Below are 13,732 nucleotides of genomic sequence, written 5' to 3'. Positions count from 1 at the left end.
AGAAAGGTAGCAGGATATAAGATTAATACACAGAAATCCTTTGATTTCATTATGCTAATAAGTAAATATCAGAAAGAAGAGGAAAAAGCCAATCCATTTAAAAGTCTAACCCCAAAATCTAGGAAATAGCTTAATAAAGAATGTGAAAGATCTATACGCTGAAAACTATAAAACATTGATAAAGGAAATCCAAGGAGATTCCAAAAAATGGAAAGCTATTACACGTTTTTTATTTGAAGAATTAATGTTCTTAAAATGGCCATACTACCCAAAGGAATCTACAGATTAATGTAATCCCTATCAAAATGCTGATGATACTTTTCACAACCAGAATAATGTTAACATTTCTATGGAACCACAAAACATCCAAAATTGACAAAGAAATCCCAAGAAAATAAGAACAAAGCTGAAGGCGTAACCTTTTTAGATTTCAGACATAACTAAGCTACAGTAATCAAAACAGCATGGTATTGACACAATAACAGATATATAGATTAATGCAACAGAATAGAGTCAATTATGATAAAGGGGGCAAGAATACACAATGGAGAAAAGAGAGTTTCATCAACAAATGATATTGAGAATACTGGACAGCTACATGCAAATCAAGAAAATCAGAACACTCCTTCACATCATATACAAAAATAAACTTGAAATGGTTTATACAAAAATATATAAGACATGACATCATAAAACTCCAAGAAAAGAATGTGAAATTTTTTTTCTGACATAAATCATAGCAATATATTCTTAGTCTGTCTCCAAAGAGAAAATAAATAGAAACAAAATGAGCAAATGGGAGCTAATCAAACTTAAGGTAAACCATTCAGTATCACAGTAATCCAAGTCTATGCCCCAACCACTTCAGCTGAAAAAGCTGAAGTTGAATAGTTCTATGAAGACCTAAAACACTCCTAACATCAAAAAAGATGTCCTTTTCATCACAGGGGACTGAAATGCAAAAGTGAGTAACAGGCAAGTTTGGCCTTGGAGTACAAAATGAAAGAGGACAAAGGCTAACAGAGTTTTGCCAAGAAAATGCCCTGGTCATAGCAAACATCCTATTCCAACAACACATGGACACCACCAGACAGTCAATACTGAAATCAGACTGATTATATTCTCTGCAGACAAAGATGGAAAAGCTTGAACAGTCAGCAAAAACAAGACTGGGAGCTGATGGCGGTTCAGATCATGAGTGCCTTGTTGCAAAATTCAGACCTAAATCAAAAAACACAGGGAAAACCACCAGGCTATTCAGATATGATATAAATCAGATCCCTTATTATTATACTGTAGAAATGACAAATAGATTCAAGGGATTAGATCTGGTAGACAGAGTGCCTGAAGAACTATGGACAGAGGTTCTTAACATTGTACATGAGGCAACTACCAAAACCATCCCAAAGAAAAAGAAATGCAAGAAGGCAAAGTGGCTGTCTGAGGAGTCTTTACAAATAGTTGAGAAAAGAAGAGAAGTGAAAGACAAGGGTGAAAGGGAAAGATACACCCATCTGAATGCAGAGTTTCAGAGAATAGCAAGGAGAGATAAGAAAGCATTCTTAAACGAACATTGAAAAGAAATAGAGGAAAACAATAGAATGGGAAAGACTAGAGATCTCTTCATGAAAACTGGAGACATCAAGAGAACATTGCGTGCAAGGATGGGCACGATAAAGGACAAAAATTGTAAGGACCTAACTGAAGTAGAAAATATTAAGAACAGGTGGCAAGAATACACAGAAGAACTCTACACCAGAAAGGTCTTAAAGACCAGGACAACCACGATGGTGTGGTCACTCACCCAGAGCCAGGTATCTTTGAGTGTGAAGTCAAGTGGGCCTTAGGAAGCATTACTGTGAACAAACTAATGGAAGTGATTGAATTCCAACTGAGTTGTTTAAAATCTTAAAAGATGATGCTGTTAAAGTGCTGCACTCAATATCCCAGCAAATTTGAAAAAACTCAACAGTGATCAGAGCACTGAAATGGGTCAGTTTTCATCCCACCTATGAAGAATCACAATGGCAAGAATGTTCAAACTACCACAAAATTCCACTCATTTCACATGCTAGTAAAGTTATGCTCAAAATCCTTCAAGCTAGATTTCAAGAGTATGTGAATCGAGAACTTCCAGATGTATAAGCTGGATTTAGAAAAGGCAGAGAACCAGAGATTAAATTGCCAACATTGGCTGGATTATAGAGAAGGCAAGGGAATTCCAGAAAAATATCTACTTCTGCTTAATTGACTATGTGAAACCCTTTGTGGTCACAAGTTGCAGAAAATTCTCAAAGATATGGGAATACCAGACCACTTTATCTGTTTTCTGAGAATCCTATATGTGGGTCAAGAAGCAACAGTTAGAACTTGACATAGAATAACTGAGTTGTTCAAACTGACAAAGGAGTGCAACAGGTTGTATATTGTCACTCTACTTATTTAACTTACAGGCAGAGGACATCATGCAAAATGTCAGGCTGGATGAAACACAAGTTGGAATCAAGATTGCCAGGAAAAACAGCAACAACCTCAGATATGCAGATGGTACCAATCTAATGGCAGAAATGGAAGAAGAACTAAAGAGCATATAAATATGGATGAAAGAATACTGTGAAAAAGCTGGCTTAAAACTCATAATTAAAAACAAATAAGATTATGGCATGTGGTCCCATCACTTCATGGCAAATAGAAAGGGAAAATGTGGAAGCAGTGATGGATTTTATTTTCTAGGGCTCCAAAATTACAGCAGATGGTGACTACAACCATGAAATTAAAAGATGCTTGCTCCTTGGAAGGTAAGCTATGACAAACCTAGACAGCACATTAAAAAGCAGAGACATCACTTTGCTAACAAAGGACTGTATAGTCAAAGCTATTGTTTTTCCTGTAGTCATGTATGGATGTGACAGTTGGACCATAATGAAGGCTGAGTGCTGAAGAATTGATGCTTTCGAACTGTGGTGCTGGAGAAGACTCTTGAGATTCCCTTGGACAGTAAGGAGATCAAACCAATCAGTTCTAAAGGAAATAAAACCTGAATATTCATTGGAAGGACTGAGGCTGAAGCTCCAGCTCTTTGACAGCCTGATGGGAAGAGCCAACTCATTTGAAAAGACCCTGATGGTGGGAACAATTAAAAGGCAACAGGAAAAGGGAGCAGCAGAGGATGAGATGACTGGACACTATCACTGACTCAATGGACATGAGTTTGAACAAACTCTGGGAGATAGTGAAGCACAGGGAAGTCTCAAGTGCTGCAATCTATGGGGACACAAACAGTCGGACATGACTTAGTGACTGAACAACAACAACAATGAAAGACAAGGGGTTAATATCCTTAATATCACACACACACAAAAACAACTCTATCATAAATTGGCAGAAAATTTGAACAGATATTTTTCCTTAGAAGCCACATAGGTGACCAAGAAGTGCATAAAAGGATTCTCAACAGTGTAAATTATTAGAGAAATGCAAATGAAAAGCACAATGAAGTATCACCTCACACAGTTCAGAATGACTGCTATCATCAAACAATCTATAAATAATAAATGTTGGAGGGGTTATGGAGAAAAATTCTTCCTCCTACACTGTTGTCTGGAATGTAGTTTGTTCCAGTCACAATAGAAAACAGTTTGCAGTTTTCACAGAAAACTAAAAATAGAGCTGTGATATGATCCAGCAATTCTGCACCTAAGTTTGCATCCAGAAAAAAAAATAAAATCTTACTTCAGAAAGATACATGCATCCAGTGTTCATAACAGCATTATTTGTAATATCAAAACATAGAAAAAACCCAAGTGCACAACAGACTATTGGCTTAAGAAGATGTGATCAATAGATCTATTAATCAATAGGTAGAATATTACTTAGCCATAAAAATGAACAACATTTTGTTGCCATTTGCAACAAAATGTATGCACCTAGAGAACAGTATACTTAGGAAATTCAGACAGAGAAATAAAAATATTATATCATTTATTTGTGAAATCTAATGTAGTGCAAACAGATCTATATACAATATGAGTGCTAAAGGAGAGTGGGAGGGAGAGATGGACAAATTAGGAGTATCAGATTAACAGAAACAACTATATATAAAATAGATAAGCAGCTTGGACTTACTGTAAAAGAAATTATTTTCTTTATCTTGCAATAACCTGTAATGGAATATACTTTGAAAAATAATTTTGTACACTTTGTTGTATATCTGAAACTAACACAATATTTTAAATCAGTTGTATTTCAATAAAAATATAGTAAATGAAGAAAACGTGGATAATACAAACGTTTAGAGAAGAAAATAAAAATAATCTCTGATATGATCCTATACATACAAAACCATAACGATGCCACCAGAAAACCACTAGAACTCATCAACACATTTCTTCGAAATTGCAGGATCCAAATTTATATACAGAAATCTGCTGCATTTCTATATACCAGCAATGAGCTAGCAAAGAGACATTAAGGAAATGATCCAAATTAGCATTGCATCAAAAAGTATAAAATACCTAGAAATAAACCTACATAAGGAGGAAAAAGAACTGCACTTTGAAAACTATGACATTGATGAAAGAAATAAGATGACAAAAATGGAAAGATACACTGTGTTCTTGGATTGGAAGAATCAATACTGTTAAAATAACCAAACTATCCAATGCAATCTACAGATTCAATGCAATCCCTACCAAATATTCAATGGCATTTTTCACAGAACTAGAACAGAAAAAATTTAAGTTTGTATGGACACACAAAAGACCCACCAGTAGCCAAAACCATCTCAAGAAAGAATAGAATTGGAAGAATCAGACTCCCTGACTTCAGATTATGCTACAAATCTATAAGCATCAAAACAGTATGGAACTGGCACATAAACAGCCACATAAGTCAACAGAACAGGGTGGAAATCCCAGCAGTAAACCCATACATTTACAGTTACTTAATCTATGACAAAGAGGAAAGAATACACAATGGAGAAAAGACAGTAAAGCAATAAATGGTGCTGGGAAACCTGGACAGCTACATGTATAATAATGAAATTAGAACATTCCCTAACACCATATACAAAAATAAACTTGAATGAAAGACCTAAATGTAAGACTGGATACTATTAAAGTCTTACAGAAAAACATGCATAGAACTCTTTTTGACTAAATCACAGCGATATTTTTTTTGAATTCATCTCCTAGAGTAATGGAATTAAAAGCGAAACTAAACAAATGGGACCTAATTAAAATTATAACCTTTTGAAAAGCAAAGAAAACATTAAAAAATGAAGATACAACCTACAGAATGGGAGAAAATATTTACAAATGATGTGACTGACAAAGAGAATAATTTCCAAAATATACAAACATCTCATACAACTAAAAATAAGAAAAAAAAAAAAAAAAACAAGCCAATAAAAAATGTGCAGTTCAGATGGCCAATAGGAACATGAAAAAATGCTCAACATTGCTAATTATCAGAAAAATATAAATCAAAACCACAATTAGTTATCAACTTACATTAATGGCTATAGTCAGAAAGTCTACAAATAACAAATGTTAGAGAGGCTGAATAGAAAAAATAACCTTCCTACACTTCTGGTGGGAATGTAAATCAGTACAGGCACTATGGAGAACTATATGGAGGTCCCTTTAAAACTAAAGTGGAATTGAGGTAGGAGATACCTACCTCTGGCCTCTGGGCCAGAAACCTGATATTTGTCAAGTGGAGTAAAATTCAAACATTGTTCTAACCTAGATACTCCAAGGACAGAGCAGGTGGTAATAGCTGAGCTCTGCTAAAGCAAAGAAATATGGTGTCCACTCCCGAGGTCAAGGAAGACTTCCTTGTTGGCACCACACAGGAAAGCTTCTTGGAGGTCAAAAAGGGAGGAGACTCCACCCCATAGTAAGCATGGACATGCACCCATAGTGGATGCATGGATCCTTCTGTAGTGGGATCCATCTTAAAAAGGTGCACCCACATCTCGGGGAAGGTTCATAGTGTGGAAGATCCAGGGTTCAGGTGTGAAGAACCAAACAAGATTATTGGCCAAATGTAGACAAAAACCCAGAAGGACTATCCTAAATCAATGACCTATTTCACCTCCTTACTGCGCTCCTGCTCACTCAGGACACCTGCACTCCTCTCTGGATGTGTATCTCTGCCTAGTTTCTGGAGTACTGTGCTCCTCCTCATTAGAGGGGATGCCCATATTCTTTCTCTCTGGGTGTGTATCTCTGCTCTGTTTCTGTGTTGGGTAAACAAACTGTTTTCCTATGTGCTCTCCCATACATTGTGCTGTATCACTAACAAAGAACTTTGTACTTGTTTTTAGTTTTTGCCTCCTTGAAACATTCTTGATTTCAAACAGGGGCAAGAGCCAGGGACCTGGTGGTCTAGTGGCTAGGACTTGGTTTTCATCCAGGTTACCCAGGTTTAATTCCTGAGCAGGTCTCTCTTCAGGACCTCTCACTGCTCTCCCTTCAAGATCAGAATTACCTTATGGTACAGCAATTTCATTACGGGGCATGTTTCCAGAGAAAGGTCTAATTTAAAAAGACATATGCACCCCAATGTTCATTGCAGCACTATTTACAATTGCCAAGACATGGAAACAACCTAACTGTCCATTAACATATGAATGGATAAAAAAATATGTGATACATATATATTGGGTTGGCCAAAAGCTTCCTCCAGATTTTTTTTCTGTAAGATGTTACGGAAAGACCTAAATGAACATTTTGGGCAACCCAACACAATGGAGTACTACTCAGCCATAAAAAGAAGGAAATAATTCTATTTGCAAAAGCATGGATGAAACTAAAATTTATCATACTAAGTAGCCAGGCAAGGAAAGACAAATTTCATATATTACTTATATGTGGAATCTAAAAAAATGATACAAATAAACCTATGTATAAAACAGAAACAAACCAAAAGACAGAAAACAAACTTTTGGTTCCTAAAGTGAAAAGGGGAAGGGATAAATTAGGAGTTTGGGATTAACATACATACTCCTATATGTAAAATAGATAACCAACTGTGGCCTACTGTAGCACAGGGAATGATACTTAATATTTTGTAGTAAGCTATAACGGAAAAGAATCTGAAAAAGAATACACATATATATATATATACATACATACACATATATAGTAGTGAAAGTCGCTCAGTTGTGTCCGACTCTTGTGACCCCAAGGACTATGCAGTCCATGGAATTCTCCAGGCCAAAACACTGGAGTGGGTAGCCTTTCCCTTCTCCAGGGGATCTTCCCAACCCAGGGATTGAACCCAGTCTCCCGCATTGCAGGCTGATATTTTACCACCTGAGCCACCAGCAAAGCCCCATAAACATATATATGTATAACTTCATCACGGTGCCATACACCTGAAACTGACACAATATTTTAAATCAACTAAATTTGATTAAAAACAAACAAACAAAACAGGAGGCCCAGAGATTGCCTAAGCTCCTTCCACCCTCTGAGGATACAGTAAGAAGATGACTGTCTCTGAATCAGGAAACAGCCCTCATCAAATACCAAATCTGCCAATGCAATTTTCTTGGACTTCTCAGCTTTCAAACTGCAAGAAATACATTTCTGTTATTTATAAACCCCTCCCCCAAATCCTGGTTTGGATTTGCCTATTCTGAACATGTCATATAAATGGAATATACTAAGTATAGCCCTTATTAATGGAAGAAAATTGTTTTAAAAGGTCATGTTGCTTTCTTTCTTCTGTACAATAATATCAATCAGTCATAATTATATATAGATACACTTCCCCTTAAGCCTCTCTCCCCTCCCCCCATCCCCCCCTTCTAGGTCATCACAGACAACCAGGATGGGCTTCTTGTGTTATATAGCAAATTCCCATTAGCTATCTATTTTACACATGATAGTGTAAACGTATATATGTCAATGCTATTTTCTCATTTTGTCCCACCCTCTCCTTTTCCTGTTGGGTCCACAAATCTGTTCTCTAAGGATGTGACCTTTTCAGTCTAGCTTCTTTCACTTATTGTGGTAATTTTAAAGTTCATCCATGCTGTCAGTTCAGGTCAGCCACTCAGTCATGTCAGACTGTTTGAGACCCCATGGACTGCAACACACCAGGCTTCCCTGTCCATCACCAACTCCTGGAACTTGCTCAAACTCATATCCATTGAGTTGGTGATGTCATCCAATAATCTCATCCTCTGTTGTCCCTTTCTCCTCCTGCCTTCAACCCTTCCCAGCATTAGAATCTTTTCCAATGAGTTAGTTCGCATCACATGGCCAAAGTACTGCAGCTTCAGCTTCAGCATCAGTCCTTCCAATGAATATTCAGGATTGATTCCTTTAGGATTGACTGGTTTGCTCCTTGAAGTCCAAGGGACTCTCAGGAGTCTTCTCCAACACCACAGTTCAAAAGCATCAATTATTCGGTGCTCAGTTTTCTTTATGGATCAACTCTCACAGCCATACATGACTACTGGAAAAGACATAGCTCTGACTAGATGGACCTTTGTTGGCAATGTAATGTCTCTGCTTTTTAATATGCTGTCTAGGTTGATCATAGCTTTTATTCCAAGGAGGAAGCATCTTTTAATTTCATGGCTGCAATCACCATCTGCAGTGATTTTGGAGCCAAAAAGATAAAGTCTGTCACTGTTTCCATTGTTTCCCCATCTATTTGCCATGAAGTGATGGGACCAGATGCCATGATCTTAGTTTTTTGAATGTTGAGTTTTAAGCCAGCTTTTTTACTCTCCTCTTTCACTTTCATCAAGAGGCTCTTCACTTCCTCTTTGCTTTCTGCATAAGGGTGGTGTCATCTGCATCCCTGAGGTTATTGATATTTTTCCTGGCAATCTTGATTCCAGCTTGTGCTTCATCTAGCCTGGCTTTTCTCTTAATGTACTCTGCATATAAGTTAAATAAGCAGAGTGACAATATACAGCCTTGATGTATTCCTTTTCCTATTTGGAACCAGTCTGCTGTTCTATGTCAGGTTCTAACTATTGCTTCTTGACCTGCATACAGATTTCTTAGGAGGCAGGTAAGTTGGTCTTGTATTCCCATCTCTTTAACATTGTTCCACAGTTTATTGTGATCCACACAGTCAAAGGCTTTGGTGCAGTTAATAAAGCAGAAGTGAAAAAAACAGGAATTCCCTTGCTTTTTATAGTTCTTTGTATATACTGTGTAACTTTATTATTATTATTAAATGTGTCTTTTGCAAATATCTTCTTCCATTCTGTGTCTTGTCTTCTAATTCTCTTGACATTGCCAAACACAGAACAAAAATTTAACTTCACTGAAGTCCAGCTTTTCAGATATTCCTGTCATAAAAAGTGTTGTTGGTGCTGTAATTTAAATGTCATTGCCCTACCTAAGGTCATCTAGTTTTCCTCCTATGTTATCTTCTAGGAGATTTATAGTTTTTTGTTTGAATTTTAGCCTTATCACCCATTTTAAGCATCTGGGTTATTTTCTTTGCATGTGGATGTCTGACTGTTCATTCCGTCACCATTTGTTGAAAAGTATCTTTTCTCCATTGCTTTTCCTTCCCTGTCAAAGACCAGGTGACTATATATATATATGTATATATATATATTTCTGGGTTCTCTGCTTTGTTCTGTTGTTCTATTTTTCTATTCTTTCACTAATACTATATCATCTTGATTATGGTAGTTTTATAGTATGTCTGAGAGTTGGTTTTTGTAAGTCTTCTAACTTTATTTGTTTCTTTCAATATTGTGTTGATTAATTTGAATAAACTTTTTCTAAACTTTGGGATCAATTTGTTGATACCCACAAAACTTACAGAGATTTTGACTAGCATTACATTGAACCTATAGATCAAGTTGGGAAGAACTGACTCCTTGATAGTATTGAGTCTTCCTATTCATAAAAATGGACTATCTTCATATTTATTTAGTATCTTGATTTCATTCATTAGAATTTTGGAGTTTTCCTCATATGTATTTTATTAGCTTTCAAAATATGGAATTTTGGAGTTTTCCTCATATGTATTTTATTAGCTTCCAAAATATGGAATTTTGGAGTTTTCCTCATATGTATTTTATTAGCTTCCAAAATATGGAATTTTGGAGTTTTCCTCATATGTATTTTATTAGATTTATACCTAAGTATTTTGCTTTGGGCAATACTAATGTCAATGGCATTGTGCTTGTAATTTTAAACTATATTTGTTAATTGTTGATATACAGAAAAGCTATTGACTTTTATATCAAATTTGTATCCTGTGACCTTGCTACAATCACTTACTAGTTCCAGAAGGGTTTCTTTGTTTGTTTGTTTGTTTTGGTAAATTCTTTTGGACAGTATGCAAAAGATGATTGTATTATCTGCCAAGAGTTTTATTTCTTTCTTCCCGATGTATGTACATTTCTTTGTCTTGTGTTATTGCATTAGCTAGGACTTCCAGCATGATGTTGAAAGCAGTGGAGAGAAAGGACTTCCTTTTCTTGTTCCTGATCTTAATGGGAAAGCTTTGAGTTTCTCACCATTATGTATGATGTAGGCTGTCGGGATTTCGTTCATTAGAAAGTTGAAGAAGTTCCCTCTATTCATCTTCTTTTGAGAATGCCAATTAGTTTGCTTCAAGAGAATATCAAGCTGCCATTCTGAAGGAGATTAGCCCTGGGATTTCTTTGGAAGGAATGATGCTAAAGCTGAAACTCCAGTACTTTGGCCACCTCATGCGAAGAGTTGACTCATTGGAAAAGACTCTGATGCTGGGAAGGATTGGGGGCAGGAGGAGAAGCGGACGACAGAGGATGAGATGGTTGGATGGCATCACGGACTCGATGAACGTGAGTCTGAGTGAACTCTGGGAGTTGGTGATGGACAGGGAGGCCTGGCGTGCTGCGATTCATGGGGTCGCAAAGAGTCGGACACGACTGAGCAACTGAACTGAACTGAACTGAACTGAACTACAACTTGAAAGAAGATGAAATTGGCACAGTCCCTGGAAGTTTATCATAAGTATTCTTATTTTCCTCTTCCCTTAATCAAGATAAACATCCCAAGTACAATTAATATTTTTTTTCTCCTTTTGGTACCTAACTTGGTTAACTGTTATGGTCAAATTGCCTGTTTCCTGTAGTTTCTAGGAAACTAGATGGCAAAATCTGCCATATAGGCCACTTTTTTTCTTATAATCTCAGCAAATCAGTTGAACAAAATTTGTGCAAATAGCTTATCATTTCTTGTCACCAGACTGTAAGAAATAGAAATAAAGATACCAAGACAAACTAAATGCAAGCTAAGTTATATGATTTCCCTCTGTGCAGACAGTGAAATCTTTAGGAAGTAATTTTTTTTTTTAATCATTACTTGTCAAATGACAGCTGCACACAATCTATTTGTCAAGTCAGAGGAAACTTTAAAAAGTAATATTGATTTCTTATAACCCCAAACTATTATCTAACATTCTCTGGATCCATACCTGTTTGCGTACTCCTTGGGTAGGATGAATGATAATTCAGCTGCAACATTGTTCTCCAATTTGGCTTCTGGTACGTGATATTTAATCAGTTTGGAGATTTCTTTAACATCACAATGAGGATCCTTTACAATAATTAAGTGGTATCCCACACCTGAAAAAGTCCATTTAAAAGGTCAAAATTTTTAAAATGCAATCTGCTCCAATCAAACACATAAATATACTCTACCACCAGAAAGCACAGGATCTTGCTTGTTTAAAATTTCGTTTTTACAAGGCATCAATACTGTGTTTAAGAGCAAGTGATCTTTAATTTTTGAGATTTACTGGTTTCATATTTTTACTAAAATTTAAACCTGTTAATTTTTATGGGAGGAGAGTTTGGAGGAGAATGGATTCATGCATATATATGCCTGAATCCCTTTGTTGTTCACTTGAAAGTATCATAACATTGTTAATCACTTATACTCCAATACAAAAGAAAAAGCTTAAACATTTTTCTATTCTTTTATATATTAAAAAATTTCCTTCCTTCTGTCATTCTTTCCATACTTAATGTTCAATGATCACATTTCAGGTACATGCCATTAAAATGGAAACTTTTACTTCACCATATTAATGAATGAAAACTTCAAAATTTCACCTCCCTGTACTAGGAAGTCTTCCCTTCATTATGTGACAATGGGCTACATGGACTATTGTCACCAAGTGTCTCTGACCCTTTTAGGATTTTATATATACATACATACATACACATACACATTTATGTATATGAAAGTGAAAGTGAAGTCACTCAGTCATGCCCGACTCTTTGCGACCCCATGGATAGTAGCCTGGACCAAGCTCCTCCATCCATGGGATTTTCAAGGCAAGAGTACTGGAGTGGGTTGCCATTTCCTTCTCCAGGGAATCTTCCCAACCCAGGGATCAAACCCAGGTCTCTCACATTGTAGACAGACACTTTACTGTCTGAGCCACTGGATTATAGACACACATAATTATTTTTCCTGTCATATTCTTATTTTAGCATTCATTACTTTAGGCTATCTTTCTATTATATTCTTGAATGGGGCTTCTGAATTTCACATTTCTAAATTTGTCTTATCCATGCATTCACACATCAAATGCAAACCACTCTTGCTGTTTTCAATGTCCTGTCCATCAAACTTAATTTCTCACTGATTCTCCCCCAAAGACTCTTGATGCCAGCTGACTTCTTTGTCCCAGGGGAAAAAAGGTACATTTTTATCCTCATACTTTTATTACTTACTTATATCATTTTCTAAAATAGAGGTGTTCTTTCCTTCATTGCCTTTTTAAGGTCAATAACTAAAAGCATTAATATACTTAGGTAATAATTTTGTGCCTACAACTAATCTGCTATAGGAATATCAACTTATATGTTCCCATCGTAAGTGAAAAAACATTCAAAAGTATGAGTCCCTTTATTTCTGATATTCACCAAATATACTGCTTAAAACTCAACTCAATATCCTCTTTGAGATAGAGTAAAGGGAAAATGGTAGCATGTTAGAGTGCAAAACAAGGGCTTTGTTGTCAGAAGAACCCAGGTCCAAAACTCTGCCACTTAACTGCATGATTGACTTAGACTTAAGAATAAGCGGCAGTTTTCTGCTCCATAAAAATAGTGAGGTTATGAAGAGAAGATGAGATAAATGTGTATAAACATTAAATGTAACTCACCCAAAATAAGTGTGAGTTGAATGAATGAATTCAAACACCAAATTAATGATTAATGGAATAATGTCAGTCTTAACTATTCTCATTGATTTGTATGCTCCAATTCTGATGCCCTGATATACTTACTGGTTTGAACCTGGTAATTTCGGAACTCAGTTATATATGATATTATGGCTCATTTTTAATGTACTAGTCTTACTGACTAATCAGACTATATCCTTATTAAAATCAAGATTGTTTTATTTCACTATTTATTCATATCCTGTTCAATAAATTCCTATTGATCAACTACCACATTTCAAGATGATTTCATGAAAATAAACTAGAAAGTAATTAGCTAATTACACCAGAGGGGAGTGATGCTGACTTGGCAATATAGAAAGAAGGGTCAGAGATACTGAGTCACTCATTTTCTCCCCTGCAAGTTATCAGTCTATGAACCAAATACCTTGGAAGTATTACTTCATTTCAACAAAAACTAACTTCAGTGGAAGCCAGGTGAGAGAAAGAAACACGACTTTTTTAAGGTCAGTAATAGAATGAATTTTCTAAGTTAGAATATACTCATCATATCATAATGAAA

At 36.0% G+C, this 13,732-nt stretch overlaps 1 protein-coding gene across 1 annotated transcript in view; it reads right to left on the bottom strand.

Annotated features, from left to right (window-relative positions):
- The window catches only part of LOC120882546 (ATP-binding cassette sub-family A member 3-like), a 229,630-nt gene that overhangs the window by 107,841 nt on the left and 108,057 nt on the right, over positions 1–13,732 (bottom strand). The window contains exon 15 of the mRNA XM_040266561.1: positions 11,452–11,602. Within this exon, the coding sequence (XP_040122495.1) occupies positions 11,452–11,602 (151 nt within the window). The remainder of the gene's footprint in view (positions 1–11,451; positions 11,603–13,732) is intronic.

The sequence above is a fragment of the Oryx dammah genome, unplaced genomic scaffold, assembly GCF_014754425.2.
Source record: "Oryx dammah isolate SB20612 unplaced genomic scaffold, SCBI_Odam_1.1 HiC_scaffold_2, whole genome shotgun sequence".
Lineage (NCBI taxonomy): Eukaryota > Metazoa > Chordata > Mammalia > Artiodactyla > Bovidae > Oryx > Oryx dammah.
Note: the sequence above shows the minus strand (reverse complement) of the source record. Positions and strands in the feature narration are given on the sequence as shown.